At 56.5% G+C, this 19,353-nt stretch overlaps 1 protein-coding gene across 1 annotated transcript in view; it reads right to left on the bottom strand.

Moving 5' to 3' along the window:
- KAZN (kazrin, periplakin interacting protein) overlaps positions 1-19,353 on the bottom strand; it is a 996,076-nt gene that overhangs the window by 40,033 nt on the left and 936,690 nt on the right. The window contains exons 5-9 of the mRNA XM_081816825.1: positions 14,764-14,960; positions 8,093-8,282; positions 5,804-5,934; positions 2,799-2,849; positions 1,231-1,354 (exon numbers count right to left, since the gene is read on the bottom strand). Coding sequence (XP_081672951.1) covers positions 1,231-1,354; positions 2,799-2,849; positions 5,804-5,934; positions 8,093-8,282; positions 14,764-14,960 — 693 coding nt within the window. The remainder of the gene's footprint in view (positions 1-1,230; positions 1,355-2,798; positions 2,850-5,803; positions 5,935-8,092; positions 8,283-14,763; positions 14,961-19,353) is intronic.

The raw sequence follows: 19,353 nt of genomic DNA, 5'->3' as shown, positions 1-19,353 counted from the left end.
CTCCCTCAAAAGACAGACCCAAGAGAAGGTGACCCTCCGCTCACTGAGGTCAGTGTTCCTTATTTAAGATAAATAAATAGATACATAAAGGCCTGGAGAGGAGCTATGGGGAGGGGGGAGAGAAAGGTGGAGTGCACTTCCATGCAGGGGCGGAAAAATGGGGGAGAGAGAGAGAGAGAGGGAAGAACGGAAAAAAGCAAGCTTTGAAATCCAATGGTCCCTGGGTTCTGGCCACCCCTAAAGTCTACCCTGCACAGTTTGGCAGCAGCATGATAATAGAACAGACAAGTCAACAGAAACACCCGCCTCCCGCCCACCCCATGGAAAAATATACATCCAATATTTATGTAATAATTTAGATAGAGTAAGTCTTCTGCGTTTGTGCAAATAAATTAAACGGAACAATTTTCTTTTTTCCCATAAAGAAAGAAATGGCAACGCACTTTAAAAACTGGCAGGCCGTTAAAAAGAGCCCGTTTGACCTCTGGCACGCCCGAGCCAAGGCAAGGCCCATCCTGGCCGGGCTCGCGGGTCTTGGCGGGTAGCGGACCTTACCCTGACCACGGTGGGCAGCTTGCGCTTAAAGTGACTCGGGCGCCCCGGGGGTGGGGGACAGGGTCTGGTCCCGTGCGTTCACACCGGGGGACAGGGGGCGGCGGGGAGGGGGGGAACATCAAAAACAGACCACATCCTTGGGCAGACGGGCTCCAGAAGTAGCAGTTTGGACAAGGGACATTTACAAGCACGGAGTGCACAATAGTTTTGTTATTTACAAATACACAGCAGTCCTTCAAGTTTTCAAGTTTCATAAAAAGGAGGAGGAGAGGGGAAAGGGGGAGGTGGGAAAAAAAACCCCAACGAACCGAACAAAAAGAAAAAAAAAAAAGACACGGAAAAGAAACAAAAACAGAAACAAACCCAGATTAACAACACAACTGTATCGCTCTGAGGACGACAGAGAGTTGACAAAGTCACACACGGTTGGAGTATGTACATCAATTACAGAGGCGGCGCCGCAGGGGGCGGGGCCCGCGCTCGGCCACGCCCAGCACCCACGTGCGCGGGAGCTCGCGCGCGCGCCCCGCCACGCACGCCCCGCCGCGCGCCCGCACCCCCCGCCCCGCGCTCGCACGCACGTCCACACGCACAGACACGCCTGCGCGCGGCAGGCGAAGGGAGGCGGGTATCACCAGTCCGCGTCCTCCTCTATGTAATAATCAGGGGCGGTACCATCAAAGAGGCCGGGGTCGAGGGACTTCCGCTGCTTCCCTCTGGCGAAGACGCGCGAGATGGAGCCGAATCCCATCTTCTCTTTCTTCTTTTTCCGTTTTTGGTCTTCAAGATCCTCTAGTGACTGAGGAGTCGGGCCGGGCGGCGGGGGTGGAGGGAGAAGAACAAAGCCACCTGAGCTGGGTGCAGGGGACGCGGGACGGTGGAGGGGACGCGGGACGGTGGAAGGGATAGGGACAGCCGGTGGGTGACGGAGCGGGGCCACCGGTGCGTAAGAGGCCAGGGTCTGCCTCCCCCACCCCTCGTTCGCGGAGCCGACTTGGGCCCGTTGTGGAAGCTCTCCCGGACAACAGTGGGACCCATGCAAGGCAGTCGTGAGGGTGTCAGCGGGGTCGACCACGCTCACAGCAGTGCCTGGGCATCATAACCCTGCAGTAACCCCCAGCTGCTGCTGCTGTACTTGCCACTGTCACTTAAATTCAGCTTGCCCACAACCCTGGGGTGCTTCCCGAGGGCCCGCAGGAGCGCCTCTGCGCACCGGGCTCTGGCTCGGTCCCTTGTCTGCGGGGACCCTGCAGCAAGGGTACAAATTTCCTGTGGAAAAGTCCCTGTGGGAAAAAGGGGACCCCAGGGGAGCCCGGAAAATGAGGAAGGAGAACCCTGAGCTTTGTGCCGTCCAAGAGCAAGGACCCCAGACCTTAAGGCCCTGGATAAGAGGCAGGCCTGGTCACGGTAGAGCGGGGGAGGGGGGGCGGCTAGGGCCTGGGTTCTAGGCCTAATTATGTCACTACCCCTGGACTCTTGGAGCTCCTCCGGCCTCTCTGAGGAGACAACAGTGAGGATGGGAATAGGCTCCTGTCTAGGTAACTGAGGGCCTGAGGGTGGTGTCTACAGGGGGGCTTTACAATCAAAGACGCGGGGTAGTGTTCTCCATCCAAAAGGTGGAGGTCAGACTAATCGTTCCCAAAACACATCAGAATTACCCGAATTCCAGGCCCCACCCCATACCTGGTGGATCAGAATCAGGGTTAAAGGCCCAGGAATCTGCATTTGAAAGGTCTTTCCTGGTGGACCCTGATGCAGATGAGCAGTGCCTAGACCAGCATCTGGGAACCCCAGGACTAGACCGCTGACCTCAGAGACCCGCTTCTGACTCTCAATTCCTGTTTTCCTCCCTGTGGTCCCTCCTCACTCTGATGACAGGGTACTGAAATGTTAAAAATGAATAAAGAACAGTTTCCTGCAGCAAGGGGCCCAAAGAGCCTATGGCCTGGGTCATCAGCCTTTGGCTGCCAGAAGATACTCATCAGGGCAGTAGGATGGAAGATGTGTGATGCACTTAATAGGTCCACAGATTGGAAAGACGACAGGAAAGGGCAAACCAGGTACTGAGCCTGGTTCAGGCACCAAACCATGACTGACTGAGGGAGTGGCTAAACTCCTCTCTGCCTTGGGTGTCCCAAGTACGGAAGTGGGGATGCTGAGAGCCCAGGGGAACAAGGGGCAGGGGGAGTCATAGTTACAATGGGATGATGGGAGGGCCCAAGTGGCCAGGGAAGGACACCTACCTGTACAATGGGGTTGTGCAGGTTCTTCTGTACTGGGCCGGGACTGTCGCCCTGTAGCCAAAAAAGGGGGGGGAAATGAAACAGCAGGGACACACAACACATGGGAGCAGAGGTGGCCCATGGAGAGTGGGGTCTTCCATGGAAGGAAGCCATCTCTTAGGAACCACCTTACCTCTGTACTGGGGAACCCACCCCGCCCCTGAAGCAAACACTCCCAGATGGCTCAACAATGGCACCTGGGGTTTGAGATGCTGCCTGGACCAGAGGTCCTGGGGTGCTCTCCTGCCTGCTCAGACCTCTTGACCCCCAACACCCTCTGACCAACAAATCAGTCACTTGAAGGCTTCTAAGATCCTGTCCCAAGTGGTCCATCAAGTTGGAACTGGAGATTGGTTATACTTGGTGTTGCTCTTAAAAAAATACAATTTTAAAGAAAAAAAGCACAAAAATAAAGAATTTCAGGACAGGAAGACTCGGGAGACTAGGTAGCTTCTAATTTCCCCCACAAACAATTCAATGCATCTCTTATTTTTTGGAGGGGTAGGCAGGCCTCATGGGCCTGATTTACAGATACAGAGAGGCTCCAGGCAATCCGGTGTGATGGAACTAATAATCAGTAGAGCTACAACTCCAATTTGGGACTGTTTCTTCCCGGTCCAGTGCTCCTTTCGGTGGGCATGCAAAGGTGGGTGTGCAAAAGCCTTCACTATGTCCTAGAATCTGGGTGCACTGCCTGGGGGTGCAAACAGATCATTGGGATCACAAGTCATTACAAGGGAGGCCCCTGATGGTTGTTTCCAGAATTGCAGGCAAAAAAGCCATGAAAAAAACAAAGTATGTCACTTGGGCCCAAGTCCATCCATCTTCTCCAACTTCCCTACACTTAGTCCCGACCTCTGCTCTAAATTAGTGGCCAGAGAATAAGATGGACAGGTCCTTAGTCCAGGCTGGGCTGTTCTGACCTGCTGTGCCAGGTCAAAGGCCTGAGAACAGAGGGTTACCTTCTGCTTTTTCCAGGCTCTTCTTGGCTTACCTGTGTGCCCATCTGTTGAAATGGGGGATGAAGGTGGCTGAGGGAGGGCAAGGATGGAACAAATGGTAGTTTAGTCTTCAGTCCCATCCCAAGGTTTGCAAACAGAACCCATCTGGCAGGCAGCTAAGACAGGTCTACTCTGGGCAGGGCCATCTTTGCCAAATTCATGGGGAAGAGAATGAGGCCAGGGCCCAGTGGAATGGCTGTCTTCAGACAACAGGCTTTGAAAGCACCCAGGTCGTGGCAGCAGGGCCCTGTGTAAGGTGATCTTGGAAATAAACAGGCTGTACCTGCCACCTGTAGCAGCTGAAATGTGTCAAGGCCAAGTCCGGCAAGAGGCTAGGCCAAATGCAATTCAAGAGGCCTTTAGAGAACCTTTCTGCAGAATGGACTTTCCAGCAGTATTTTGGCTCTCTGAGCCCCCTCGGGCCCACCATGAGAAGAGAAAATCTGGCCCCTGGGAAGGTCTTCTCATTTGGGGTGTGCGTGGCTCCCCTAGGTCTCTAGCCCGTGCTCTCTAACAAGGAGGACATTGTTGGCTGTAGATTCAGCTCAACAGTGGGCCCTGAGAACCAGAGGACAGCTGTCAGAGGCCCTCCAGTGGCCCCCTTCCTCGCCCTGGTTCTGTCATTCAAGACAGCCTCTGTCACAGGGGTTCTGTCCTGAGCACTGGTGAAGAACAAACTGCTTTAAGGAAGTTGAAAAAGAATCCCAGCCTTGAGTGGGTTTCAGGCCTGGAGCGGCCTTCTCCGCATCCCGACTGGGCGGGATAAGGCCCTGGGCCAGTGATCCCTGTTGCCCACGTCATCAGGCGAAGGCAACTAATTTTAAGTTCAGTCTTTACTACTTTTATGAGTAGTCTTTAGCTACTTTTCATGGTTATTGTAGACGGGAAAAAACGTTTCCCTTATGGTTATTCACATATAGAAAAGTTACTGATTATTATACATTGATTTTCAACCAGTACCGTTCATGTCCTTGCTCATTATTGGTTCTAATAGTTTTACAGGTTATTCTCTTGAGTTTCCAGGTAGATAATCATATCATCGGCACGTAAGAGTTATTTTGTCTTTCTTTCCCACTATATTCACCTCATTTCTTTTACATTATCAGTCGTGCTGGTTAATACAACATTAGCTGAGTTTTTGAGAAAGCTTTCTCATGCAATCGAAGACCTAACTCCATGGTGTCTCGGTCTTCGTGGCAGGGGAACCCTCCATATTATCAGCTGTGGGACAGAACAAAACCATACAGTGGCCTCCACAGCCCGCTCCCCGGTGTTTCTTGTTGGAGCCTCAACACGGCGTCCTCCTGTCCTCAGGCGCTTGACCCACCTTCGTGCCCTCACTCCTTGGGAGCCCGACTGGCGGCTCCACCAGTCACCAAGAGTTAGCTGGCTAGGGACCTGCACCTCTTGGTAGCTGGCGCCCAGCATGCCATCAAAAAAGGCATGCACCCAGCATGCCTTTGATTAAATAAGCAAAGCGAAAAAACAGAACAAATTCACGGGACGCCTCTCTAGAGGAAATATTTGCCCAAACTCCTGGAAAATGAAAAAAAAAAAATCTGGCTCATTCCTGGAAGAAGGACTGAGAGCTGGGTCTACGGGGAAATGAAGTACTGGTAAGGCCCTGGGCTCTGGAAGGTCACAGCTGGGAGGAGAAGCCCACGGTCCCAGACGCAGGGACCCCGCCAGAGGTAGTCCCGAGCTGCGCAGACCCTGAGCCGACCCAGGCCTGCCTTCCTCTGGGTTTTTCTTGCCCTCCCGGACACAAGGAGCAAACAGGCCTCCTTTCTTTCTCGCCCCACATCCATCTCTTCTTGCAAAAAGAACAGACCAGGAAATGCCTTCGCCAGAGTGCTCCCTGGGTGGACGAGAGGAAACAGCGGGTAGGTCTTCACCCCTCCACCCCGCCGCCCTGCGGTTTCCAGGAGGGGCCCCTGGCCCCGGCCCTGCTGCTGCTGGCCTTACGTTGCAGAGGGAGTGTGTCCGGTGTCGAGGGGAGTTGATGTCGCTGGGCGTGGACGACCGGTCTCCTTCGGCGGCAGATGCGTCGGAGATGACAGAGGGCTGCCGGGAGTGGCAGGGGCTCACCCTGACCGCTGGAAAGCAGGAACAGCTGGTAAGTGAGGGGTGGCAAGAACGTCCCCGCCTGCGCTGACCTGCAGCCAGGCCACCCTACGCCCCCATTATCCAGATGAGAATGCTGAGACACAGAGAAGGGACTGCCTAGCCCTCTGCTCCTCCGTTCCACAGACCCACACGTCTCCAGAGAGCAGCTGCTGGGAAGGACTGCCCCTGGCCTCTGGATCTAATTAGGCCCTCTCCTAACCACAGCAAAGGAGAAGAGGCAGGAGTTTCCAGGGACCTTGGTGACTGTCCTCACAAGGCTCCTACCACCTGGACGTTCCCTGGATCCGGAACAATCCTAACTGCCAGTCAACACCAACTTCCTTAGTGAGAAGCCTAGAGGCCACAGCCAGATCTCCTCTTTCCCTCACACCCCCCACCCAGTCATCCTCAGCACAACCCTCCAAATCCATCCACTTCTCTCCAACCCCAAACACAACCCCAAGTCCATCCACTTCTCTCCAACCCCAACACTACCCCCAAATCTGTCCACTTCTAACCCCAAACACAATCCCCAAATCCATCCACTTCTCTCCAACCCCAAACACAACCCCAAGTCCATCCACTTCTCTCCAACCCCAACACTACCCCCAAATCTGTCCACTTGTCTCCAACCCCACTACCACTACCCGAGCCAAAGCCACTGCTGTCTCTTGCCTGGAAGACCATGCAGCCTCCCAGCAGGCCTCCCTGACTCCATTCCTCCCATTTGCCTGCAGCAAAGCCAGGCATTTGGTCATGCTGGGGGTAAAAACCCCCAAGGCCCAAAGGGACATGGCTCTGCCCACCCTACCAGCCTCGGCTCATGGTCACACCAGCTTTCTGACAGTGCCCGACGTGCGCCGCCATCTCCTCCCGGCCTTTGCGGGTCTTGCTGCTCATCAGGTACATTCTCATTATCCAGATCTCTCAGCCTGTCCTGAGAGAGGCCTCCCCCGGTTATCAGCTCTCCCCACACTTTTCCCCACCAAAGACTGTCTTCTGTTGATTTCCCTCCCTGTGCTAACTACCGCCTATCACCATTCTGTTTGTCAGCCCAGTTACACCGGGTTGTCTGTCTTCTCGCCTACAATGTCTGCTCCATGAGGGTAGGCACGCTGGCTGTCTTATCCATGGTGACCTCTAGAGCTCATGGTGCCCGGCATGGAGCACGTGCTCCATCCGTAGTGGTGGAATGGATGGCTGAGCTCAGAAGGCACAGTCCTGAAGAGCCCCCCAGGCCCCCCACCAGACTGCCCTCCTGGCTGCAGGTGCCGGCTGGAGAAAGCACTTAATGCTCAGCAAGGCTGCCTCGGGACCTACTGTATGCAGGCAGCATGTGAGCAGGTGGGGCTGTAGTAATTGGCCATAGGGCTGAACGCCGCAGTGGGCGCGGGGGGAGGGCGCGGGAGAGGGATGGGCAATGAATGGGCCCTGCAGTCAGGGACTGGGGTTCCCAGCTAGGTGGGGGCAGCACCTGCGGGTGGCACACAAAGGCAGCCACTCACGTGTGGCACGGCCAGTGGGTGCGGAAGCTGCCCGGAGGCTGCACCCCGCCCCCTGCCAGTGCCGGGAGCGAACCCGTGTTCCGTGGCCCTCCCACACATCCCGTGACCGCGTGGCGCTGTTAATCAAGGCGCTCTGCTGTCCCCCCTCCCCCCGCCAAGGATCCCGAGACCCTGGCTGGAGAATCCGTGCAGCACTCCCTAGACACAGTCATTGGTCCAGGGGTGGGCATGTGACCCAGCCTAGCCAATCAGAGTCCTTCTTTGGCATTTACTCTAAACAGAAAAAGAGCTAGTTTTTCTTTCTCCCGACTTTTGCGCTTTAAGACCTTAAAAGCCTGAACTTGCTGGAGACCGTTTTGCTGCTTTGTGGAAAGAGACGGCCTAAAGAGGAGGCCAAAGGGAGGCAGGCGGGGCCGAGACAGAGAGGTGGACACACCCCGATACTGTCCGGCCGTCGAGATACAGCTGTGCCTGAAGTCCATCTCTGGGACTTCTCAGTTACACAAGCCTGTGGTCTCTGCCCCACAACCCCCCTAAGCAGCCACAGTGGGAAGAGAGGGGCTGCTTCCCCCCACTGGGGAGGTCAGCGGCTCCTAAGAAGCCCCCGCAGCCAGGGCGGGGCCAGGCTGGGGGCAGGACTCACCTTGCCGGTCTGCAGGGTGGGGGGGGTGTGAGTGGTACAGAGTCTGCTGGCTCTGCCGGATGGCCGCGGTCAGCGGGAGGTCGGCCTGCACCACCCACTCCTGGTTGCCGTTGAGCACCGTCTCCCCCGGCATGGCAAGTGAATGCCGCTTGGGGACGTCCTTGGTCAGCGTAGCTAAGGACTGCTTGGCCTGGAGAGAGGGCCGGGAGACAGAAAAAGACAATGTGATGGAGGCGACCTCTTGGCCTGTTGCTTGGCCAGGAGCCACCATGGTGAGAGAGCCGGGAGTCCAACCTTGGTACCAGGTGATCTCTGGCTCTGCATTGCATTGCACACTCACTTTGGGGTTACCTCTTAGTTCCTGCTAACACAAAGTGCGACCAGGGTTACAAGAGAAAGGGGGGTTGTCCAAGGATACACTTATCACCCATTCTTTCTGGTTCTCCAAGGACCAGCTGGGATTTGAATCAGAGTGGAGGAAAAGTCACTGCCTTCCTGAGCCTCAGCTTCCCCACCTGTAAAATGAAAACCCCAGAGCAAGCAATCTTTAGGGTTCCCTCTAGCTTGGACACCCCAAGTCTATGAAATGACTCCCCCTCCATGGCAGAAGGAGGCTGAGTTGGAAGGTATCAGTCCCATCCCCCAAGCCAGGTAATAATCTCCCTTCCAGTTTAGAAAAACCATCATGTGCTCAGTGCAACAGCCCTGGGTCTCAAGTAGGGAGTGGAAGATTATCTGTGCTTGACAGAGGAGAAACCCGAAGCTTAGAGAAGTGACTTCTTCAAGAATGCACAGCAAGCACAACATTCAAGGGGGTCCCAAGCCTGGGAGTCTGGCCATGAGCCCCGTGGTTTCTACAGCACCCACACTCCTCTGGGGCAACGAAATCACCAGCCCAAGTAATGCAGACTCTGAATTCATGAAGCAGAGACTGGGATGTGCCTGGTCACCACGGAATCCGCAGGCCCTGGCTTGGAGCTGGGCACATGCAGCGATCAATAAAAATCCTCAGAATTAACGGAAGCAGGCTCTGCTATGTCCAGGCTGACAGCTCAGGGAATCTGCTCTGTTAACTTACCCCCAAAGCAAGGGAACAATCCTGCTAGGCTGGGGGTGTCGTAGGGTTGTTATAGGCTTGCAGCAACCCAGCAACATGGGAGACTCCCATTTCCTGGCCACCAGGGTACCGCCCCATGTGCATCTGACCTCCTGGCCCTCCATCCGGCTACCACTCCATGCACTAAGCTGCCCTACTCCCTTGCTTCCTCCTGCCCAATCCATCTTGGCTGCCTGGAAGACAGACTCAGCGTTGAGAAATGAGCCCCAGGTCAATCTGCCATCATGCGAATGAGCCCTCAGCTCTGCCCTCTTGCACACGTTCCCAGGCACCTATGCGGGAAGCCTTAGGGATCGCTCTTCTGTCCCCACCTGGCTTTCTTCTCCCAGGTGGGGCCTCAGCTCTGTCTGGGCCTGGGAGAGGTACCTTCTAGCTCACCAGGCAGCTTGACATCATTGCTACTTGACAGCTGGGGGGTCCCCTACGGCGAGTCCTGCAGGATGGGGTGGTGGTACCTCTGAGTTCTAAAGCACAGGGACTCTTACAAACGGTCCACTCATGACAGAGCTACAATAGAGACGAGACCTACAGGAGAGGTGTGTAGAGTCAACTTAAAATAGAGGCATGTGCGTGTGCATGCACGCCCAGCGCTGCAACAGGTCATCTTCCTGTAGCAGTCTACACCGCGTTCTTTGGCTGACCTCTTCCGCTGAATGTGCTTTAATGCTGGGAGCATCCCTTGAGCGCTGGCTCCCTCTTCTGTCTGAGCCTCTCCCCTCTCCCGAGCGCTCTGCGCCTGGAGTTCTGAGCTAATGGATAGTGGGACATTGGCTCAAACCCCCTCACATGACGGAAATCAGACAGAACTGGGTTCAAACTCCACTTCTGCTATTTAACTTGCTGGGTGACCTTGAGCAAGGTCCTCACGAGTAGGATGGGTAACGGAGAGGGATCCTTTCTGTTTAAGCAGCACCACCCAGAGTTGTGTGACAAAGTGGCCCAGCAAAGTGCTTTGGAGTTTGGGCTCAGAAATCGGACTGCCGGGATTTGAGCCTGGCTGCGCCCCTTCCCAGTGGGGGGGATCCTGAGTGAGGTCCCTCAGCCCTCGGCGCCACCACGCCCTCATCTGTCTGAGGGGGATCACATGGTTGCTATGGAGAGCCCTGGCCTATGGGAAAATACTCAATAAAGGTTAGTGACTTATCACGAAACATCTACAAGACGTGGACTAGGTCCCACGAAAGCCCAGGACGCCGGATGCCCTACTGCACGTTCAGTAAGTCGCAGCTGTGGGGGTTGGTGGGGTCATTGATGCCCCCCGCCCCTCCACACACACACAGGGTGAGAAGATCCAGGAGGCAGGCTGGACCCTGCCCTGGGCCTCCCTCCCTGACTGCCTGGAAGGCCTGCTGATGGGCAGCCATGAAGTAGTCTGCGTTGGACAGTGAGCCTGGGAGTGCGGCTCAGCGGAATCCTTCACTAGCTTTTCAAGGCATTCCTGCTTGTCCAGGGGATGTCTCCGCTGGCCAAAGGCTGGGAGGATCCTGGTACAGGAACCTCCAGGAAAACATGAGCAGGTCTGTGAGCAGGTCTGGTCCAGGGCCAGGAGGAGGTGCTTGCGGCAGGTGGGTTTCCGCAGCGCGAGGGCAGAAGCAGCGCCAACCCAGAGCTCGGCCGCCCCCGTCATCCCCCTGCTGCTTGACCCTGCCTCTCACCCGCCCTCACCACACCTGACTCTCGCCTGGGCCTGTGGCGGCTGCCATTTTTACAGACAAGGAAACGGAGGCCCAGGCAGGTTAAAAGTGACTTGAGGTCGCACAGTGACTGGCCAGTGGAAGGGACACGAGAATCCACACCTCCTCATCCTGGTGGGGCCGAGGACAGGATGGGGCTAGGTGCAGAACACCGGTCAACAGCTGCCGTTCACTGAGCATCTCCTCACCTCACCACCGCCCCAGGAGGAATGTCTTATAGTCCTGACTTCATACATGCGGAAACTGAGATTCAGAGAGGCTGAGTGCCTTGTCAGAAGTCACACAGCCTGAAGATGGCAGGACCCAACTGGGACTCTGTTAGGCATAGCCCGATGCTGAGACGGGGCCGTCCCATGCTCCCTTCTTGAGAAACATCCAACTTTACAGAAGACTGGTTCTCAACTGGGGCGAAATCTGCCCCTACCCACCTCCCCAGGGAACCCTGGGAAATGTCCCGAGACTTTTGGTTTTCCCAACTGGGAGGTGTTCCTGGCACCTAGTGGGCAGAAGCCAGGGAAGGTGTTAGGCATCCTCCAGTGCGCCGGCCGGCCCCACAACAAACTTACCTGACCCCAAATGTCAACAGTGCCGAGGGTGAGGAGCCACATTTACAGTGTAGTCAATGGAAGAAACGTCTCCTGTTTTGGAGACACAGGGTTGACAGAAAACTAGGCCACCATGAACCAAGCTTTAGTGGGGGGGGGGGCGGCAGGACTAGCATTTCGGGGAAGCCTGTGATCTCGGGGGCTGGCAGTCCTGGCTCCCATCCCTTCTGTGTGGTGGACGCCAGTGGGGAGGGCCTGAGGGACAAGCCATGGCTGCTGGGGGCGATGCCTCCTTCAGACCAGCAGCCGGATGTCTTTTTAAAGACCTCGCGAGCGAAGGCGCCACATCATGGGGCACAGGGCCTGCCCGACTCCACCTGCTGGGCATCCCTGGGTGAGCTCCTGCCCCCCGAGCCTGTTTCCACATCCCTAAAATGGGCACAACAGGAATATAGGCCTCACTGGAGTGACTGCTAATGGGTATGAATTTCTTTTTAGGGTGGTGAAATTGTTCTGGAACTACACCGTGGTGAAGGTTGCACGGCTCTGTGAACATACTAAAATCCACTGAATCGTACATCTTAAAAAGGATGAATTTTATGGTAGGTGAATTACATCTCAATAAAAGAACATGTTAAAAAATATATACCTACACCCCACAGGGTGGTCCCCCGAAGCCAATGTGGTTACAGAGGAGAAACCATGCCGGGAGCGGTAATGCCTGGGGCGGCCAGGAGTCGTTAATCGGGAACACCCCCCCCACAAGGGCAGGTGGCTGAGTGGGAGCGTGGGTGCCGCCACCCCCAAACACCCAGAGGGCTTTGCTTTCTTGGGAAGCGCAAGTCTTTGGCATTTACTCAAGGGAAGCAGGCCCTTCAGAGCCACACAGGGTGTGTGGAGACCCAGAGCCCAGCTCCCCCACAGAGGCTGGAAGGAGGGGCGATGCCTAAATTGGGACAGGGCCCGCTTATGCTCATCAGGCACCCAGCTGCTTCCCAGGGTTTTACTGTCACGGGTGGGTGTGAATTTGCCAGCTCAGCTCCCATCTCCTTGGTGGCACCTCGGCGTCACTTAAGAAATGACTCATCACCAGTGGCCAGAGCCAGGACCCCTAGGTAAGTGGTAAACAAGTGACCCCAGAAGGGCCATTTTGCTACCTTTGATGGACTTACAAAAAAAAAAAAAAAAACTGGGGTGCCATTCTGAGGCAGGTTCAAGTTCATCCTCCCCAACAGGGGCCGCCGAGCAGACCACTCCGTGTAGAACCCTGACTTCCCCACCTCTGTGACTACCTTGGCTTCGAATCATATCTAAGTCTGGCCCTCCACCTTCCCACTGCACCTGTGAGCTCCTGACTTCCCTTCCAGCACATCCCATATGCTAAACCAGCCAGAGCGGTTTTCGGTGGCTCACACCCAAGGCACATGTATAAGGCACACGCCCAGGGACAGCGCCCTCCCTTTAGTCTCGGCCTGGCCAGCAGGGCAGTGGGACAAGCTGTCAACGCTGCCTGGAGCAGGCAGTTCCGGAAGCCTCCAGGGTGTGAAATTCTGCGGATGGCAGGCAACAGAGGGAACCTCCAGTCTGGTGAACATCCCAACAACACTGGGGCTGTCATGCATCTTAGCAAAGGCCCTCCCTCTGCCGCCGAGCCCTAGGCAGACATCGGCCACACTGATGGATAAGAGGCCTGTACCCTAGGCTGCAAATACTCACCGTAACTATTCACACTTAGCAGAGGGGGTGTGATGCCCGCCAGAGGAGAGGGCAAGGATCTGAGTGCCATTGGCCAGAACGGAAGCAGGCTGAGTGAGCAGTCTGGGCACGGTGAGAGGAGAAAGAGAGGAGATCTGGTTCCCAGTTCTGAAAGACCCCAGAAATCCCCAGAATGCTTGAGGCCAGTGCTCCAAGGCCAGGAAGACACATGTGGCCATCTACGTACGGGGCACTGGGAAGACCTGCACCATCTTCCCAGGTCTGCAGCTGGGAAGGTTTCTGCCCTGGGCTGCAGGCGGCCAGCGCCACCGACCTCACTGGTGGGAGAAGCACCCACCCTTCGAGGGGACCTCGCAGCTGCAGCTTCTTCCGGCCTGGGCAGTTCTGACCACTAGGGGTCAGCATTGGACAGGAGACCCAGGAGAGGTCCAGGGGTCCTGACCCGCCACAGGGTGGCCCATGATCCTGAAGGAAGTGACCCCAGAGAAGGTTTGTGCCGCGATATCATCAGTAAGTACAGCATCACGCGAAGTGCTTCCCTCATGTTACTTCACTGAAATCCTCAGAAAGGTCCTATGGAGTAGATGCAGTTAGCCCTATTTAGACTTGACGAAAAAGGTCCCGAGAGGTGAAGGGTCCCGCCCGAGGTCACAGAGCTAGGAAGCAATGGGGCTGGATTCAAACCCAGAACCCATGGCTGTCACCACACGGTTAGCCCTCATCCGTGCTCTCTGCAGGAGGCCGTTGTGTTCTAAGAGCTTCGTGGGACCCCCTCACCCCCCCACCCCTCAGGAGCACCCTGCACACACTCCTCCCAGCCACGGTCACATTGAGCCCCTGGTGGTTTCAAAGGCCCCTTAAGCCATGGGCTCCCTGGAGTTTCCCGGCCATCTCCTGGGAGGGCAGGGTGAGGTAAAGACCCCCGCCCCCTTCCAGTACCAGATAAAGGGCACTGAAGCCCAGAGAAGCTCAGTGAGTGGCCCAAGGTCACACAGGAACAGGCAGAGCATGACTCCAGGGCCCGGGACCCCTTCCACCAGGCCCGGACACACCACCTGGGCTCTCTGTCCCCACATGCGGGCTGGGCACTTCCATGGAAAACTCAGCATTTGGAAGTTACTTTGAAGGTTTGTTTTGGATTGGGAAAAAAAAAATAACATTTTTTTCCTTGACAACCCAAGTAAGACATTTTCACTAGAGGTTTCTTGCAATCCTCCTACCCAGAAATAACCACTGTTAGTTTTTTGGTGTATTTTCTCCCAAATGTTTTCCTAAACAAATATGTGTATTTTAAACAAAAATGGGCTTTGTTTGTTGACAGTGGCCTGGGTGCGTGGAAGGGAGGATGGGCTCCCAGCACACTCGCCCGGCCCCTGCAGGTGGATGAGGGGCTGTGGCCTGGGCTCAGGGATTGATGTGGAAGGAAGCTGACAGAGCATCACAGACCCCGTGCCCAGCCGCACCCCCTCCCCGGCCCGTTCTGTGTGACTCCACCGGGGGACTCCCAGTGAACCTGTCCCCACACCCCGTCCCAGGCGTGTCACGTGGCTTCTAGCAGCCCAGACGCCCCGGCTGTGTGAAGGTGGGGAGGGGTCTCACCATGGCCAGCTCGGCCTCCAGCTCCTTCATTCGGTTGTCCTTGAGGTCCAGCTGGGAGCGCAGCGCCGTGGCATGGTCCGTGGCCTCCTTGGCTTGGCGCCGCAGCTCCCACTTCTCGCGCTCCAGCAGGTCCTTCTCCTTAGCCAGGGCTTTGACGGCATCCTCGCTCTCCTGCGGGGACAGAGCACCAGGCCGTTACAGCGGGGGCGCGAGGCCTCCTCTTGGAAGGGCCAGAGGGGGGCCTTGAGCCCTGGACCAGAGGAAGGTGAGGGGAGGCCCCCGGCTCTGCCACAGCTTAGCTGGGGGACCAGACTGAGACAAACCATTAGGAGATGCTCAGTAAATATTGTTTCTGTGAATCAATGAGCAAATGAATGCGACGAGTAAGTGTTTTTACCCCATCAAGTCTCCGTTTCTCCATCTTTGAAATGGGGGGGGGTAGTTGATACTACTTGTTTCAAAGAATTGTTATAAAGATGAAATGACCTCCCGTGTGGGAAATACGTGGAGTCCGAGGGAAGTCTGGGTCAGTAGCGGGTGTGGGGCTTTGTCCGGGTGGTTTGGTAACGTGTGTGTCACGGAAGGGAGAGACGGAGAAAGAGACAGCGGCTGAGCAGCTGCTCTGGCTGCCCCGGGGTCCCGCAGCACCCCACGGGGTCACAGCCCACGCCAAAGCAGGCGAGCGGCCGTGACTGAAGGCAGCACGGTCGCCGGCCGGTCCCCCGCCCCGAGCCGTTTCCTCCGGGGTGCAGAGGGAAGGGCCCGGGGCTCCAGCTGCGCTGAGTGAGCGAAGCCAAGGGACAGACAGCTGAATCAGGGGGCCTGACCTCCGTGGGCAAGAGCCACGTGTCCGATCAGCAGGCGCCCTTCCCAAGAAGAAGGGTCCCAGCGCAGGGCCCTGCCCAACCCCCAGCAAGGTCTTCCCATTGATCGGATCAGGAGCGGTGCTCCAGGTCTGTGTGCAGCCTGGGGCCGTGGAGGGAGGCGGCCCTCCTGCCGTGTTTACCAGCCCTGTCGCCAAAGGCCTGACAGCCAGATGGCCAGAGCCAGGGAGGCCGGGGGCTGGCCTTTTCTCTGGGGTTGTCACAGGGCTGAGGCTACGGCTTATGGTCTGGGGAGAGGGAGTGTGGGTCAAATCCTGGCTCTGCAAGGACAAGCGGCAATGACTCTCGGGCCCCCGCGCCCTTGTCTGTAACCCAGAGATAATACGCAGGGACTTCAGGGTGTTATTTTGAGGATGGAATGAGACAATCCACGTGGCGAGCTCAGCACGGCGTGGGCACACAGCAGTGCCTGCTCGGTGGTCCTCTCTGAGCAGCCTTCCGGGACCACCTGCCTGAGAGCAGCCCTGGGCTCTCCGTTCTGCCACCCGACGTTGGCCACCGAACCCGTATTCACGGATGCCGTGGGCAGGCACGAGCCACACAGAAATGCCTGCATCCGTGGAGCTCTCGGAGCAGAGGCCCCCCGGCACACGCCGTGTGAGAGCAGGGATGTGCAGCTTCGGGGCGCGGGCACAGACCCGGGTCCCAGCGGGGACAGCCCGCACACAGCAGCGGGCGAGAGACACAGCTGCGACATGATCAGGCGCACTCGGCTGCAGGGGGCCGGCCGGGAAGGCCATCGCGCCACGGCTCCTGGGCTGGTGCGAGCAGCCCGCGCCCGCTTCAGTGCAGCCTGGAGGGGGTGCGGGGGACGGTCCCTTCCAGGACGTGCCGCTGGCCCCTGCTGTTTGGGCTCAGGACGCCTGGGTTTGAGTCTTTGCTGCAGGGCGCTGGCTGAGTTGTTCAACTTCCCCAAACCTCGAGCAACCACCTCATTTGTGAGACGGCGACAGTACCACCTCCCAGGGTGAGGGATGCTCTGCAGAAACCGGCCATGCAAGATACACAGCAACGGATGGTACTATCCCCCATCACAGGTGGAGCTGTACTGAGGTTCTGGAAGCAAGACTCTCAGTGCAGGGAGGCATGCCACTGCTGGTTAGTTCTCCCTTCTCTGTGGAGCTGGGTTCAGGTGGGGTCAGGGCAACAGGGGACAGGCAGGGCCCCCAGCACGCACGCGGAGGGGGAGCTCCTACCCTGGGGGCTGAGCCATGTCCTGGGCATCGGCCCCCAGCACCCAGCCGCAAGCCTGGATCACAGAAGGGCCCGGGAGATGAAGTGTGTGGAACTGAGTAACTGGGTAAGGACCGTCCCTTAGAACCGGCTGGTGTGCAAGAGGCTGCTTACAAAACATTTTTGAATTAGGAGGAAGGTCCCCTAGGACCCTCAGGGTCATCTTTGTCTCTGTGTCTGTTTGCAGTCACTGACTGCACTGGTCATGAGCAGACCAGAGGGAAAGCCCGTGGACAGGTGCTTTTCGACTTGGTGAAGACTCTGATGCCCCCTCCCATGATCATATTCCCTGGCGGCAGGAGAGTGGGCTCGGCAGCAACTGACACGGAATGTTCTGCACACACACTGAGTACGGTGCCTCAGCGTTTTAGGCGATTATATTTAAACCTCGCAACCACCGTGAGGTGGGGGACTGTAGTGATCCCCATTTCACAGATGAGCGCATTGAGGCCAGAGAAATAAGTTCCCCAGCCCCTCAGACAGTGTGGTAGAGGTCTCAATCCTTGCTGGTAACTGAGGCAGGAAAGCAACAGAAAGGAGACTGGCCAGGGAGGCTGGACCCAGATGTGCGTCAGGGTGGCCGGGATTTATGAGGGGAGGATTTGGCCCGCTGTGCCGGGCCTCAGATGCGAAGCTGGGAGTGGGGTCCCCCTACTAGCACCTGGGGCTCACTGGACAGAAGTAGGAGGGGTGCAGTGAGGAGGGGGTGGCAGGGGGACACAGGCCTGGCTGGGGAGGTGAGGAGGGCAGGATGAAGGTGGCCTATTGTGACAGCAATTGGCCCCCCGCCTGGCTGCCCGGCTTGCTGCAAGAACTTCCTCAGCTGATTTATGGAGAGTCCCAAATCCACCTCGGAACGGCACCCATGTGACAGGGAACATGCATTAGGCACAACTTTCTGGGATGTTGCAATTCTGTGAACTTTCTGGGCAGGCCCCGAACCCCTCATTTCTCAGCAGCCTGCGCCCGTGCTGACCCTAGGAGCTCAGAGAACTGGGATCTGCTCCCTGCTCCAGGGAAGGCCTGCGGGGGTCCCCAGGAGGAACTGGCTGAGCAGGGGCAGGTGAAGTGGCAAGGCCAAGGAGGGTGGGGGGCACCTGAGGGTTCCCTTCATCCTGTTCACACAGGGACACTTATTTTGTGCATAAAAGGCAAGTCATTTTTTTTTAACCAGTTGCAAGATCTTGGAAGAGACCGGATAAAATCAGGACTTGCGGTTTTAGCTTCTCCAAACCAGCTCTAAATATGTGGCTTTGGGTCTGTCCCTGGACCCTTCATGGCCTCAGTCTTCCCATCTGTAAAATGGGGTTGGACCCAAGAAGGGTTAAAGACTATCACAAGGTTACTACTCCACTGATATGCTGGAAGTATAAGAACAACTTGCTCCACATGACAACAAGGCTTAAGACAGTAATTTAACAAAAACATTCATGTTTTCCAAATTCCATTTTTCTGGAAACAAATCTGAAGGGTCTTATGAAGCCATTCCGTAAGAGTGACATCTGATGCTGAGCTGTGGCTGTCTATGGCTGCCCACGGCTGCAGCAGCTTCCACCTTACCCCCCACTGCTGGTTGGACTTAGCAGGGGGGCCCCCCAGTTACCTGGACTTTAAAAAAAGGGCATGGTCCAGTGGGGGAGCTGGATCTCCGTGGAAATTTTATTTTCAAGTAGGAGCCCAATTATAAAAACAAATTTGATGACCCACTGCAGGACAGAAGTGTTTGCTATTAAGCCCCAGGAAGGCCACAGTGCCACTGAAATGCCCAGCAACCACCCATGGCTCACGGGTGGGGGCGGCCAGGACCTCTTCTCTGTGGTCAGCCTCAGGTTGCTCCGTAAACATCAACAGTGGAAATAACTCATTTGTTTGACTAAAGTCCTACTCACCCCGCAGAGCCCAACTCATATGTCACCTCCTCCGTAAAGCCTTCCAAGACTCTTTCCCTGCAGGCAGAATTTCCTGCTCTCTCACCAGGGCTCCCAGGTCTCTCTGCACACTGTTATTATGGTATTATTAACAAGACGCATAGCTAATATTTACCAAGCCCTCAGTATACACCAGATGCCACGCGGATCACCTCATCCAGTGTTCTTCATACCTCTCCAAGGTCTGAGGCTCTCCAAGGTGAGGCGAGATGCCCTAGGACGCATACCTTGGGGGCTGGGATCTGAACCCAGGCCAGCCAGAATCCAGTGTCTACACTGTCACCAACTGGGCTGTCCAGCCCAGGCTTATTTGCCCAGGAGGCATGGGGGCCCCCAGCTAGGGGCTATGCCCATTTCATCTCCATAGCCAAGCCCGAGTCCTCCTCAGGTGAGCAGGTGACATGGGCAGTGAGTGTGTGTTTGGGGATTAGTGAAGCCAGACCTCGTGACGGCAGAGAAGATATCCTGCAGGCAGTGGCAGGTAGGGGTGCTGGTGTCTGCAGAGGGGGTCAAGGGGGGAGGGAGCTGGCGTCGGGGGGGGGGGG

This window comes from Leptonychotes weddellii, chromosome 4 (genome assembly GCF_054177405.1).
Source record: "Leptonychotes weddellii isolate Sample4059 chromosome 4, ASM5417740v2, whole genome shotgun sequence".
Taxonomy (NCBI): Eukaryota; Metazoa; Chordata; class Mammalia; order Carnivora; family Phocidae; genus Leptonychotes; species Leptonychotes weddellii.
This window is presented reverse-complemented; position numbering and strand designations above follow the sequence as displayed.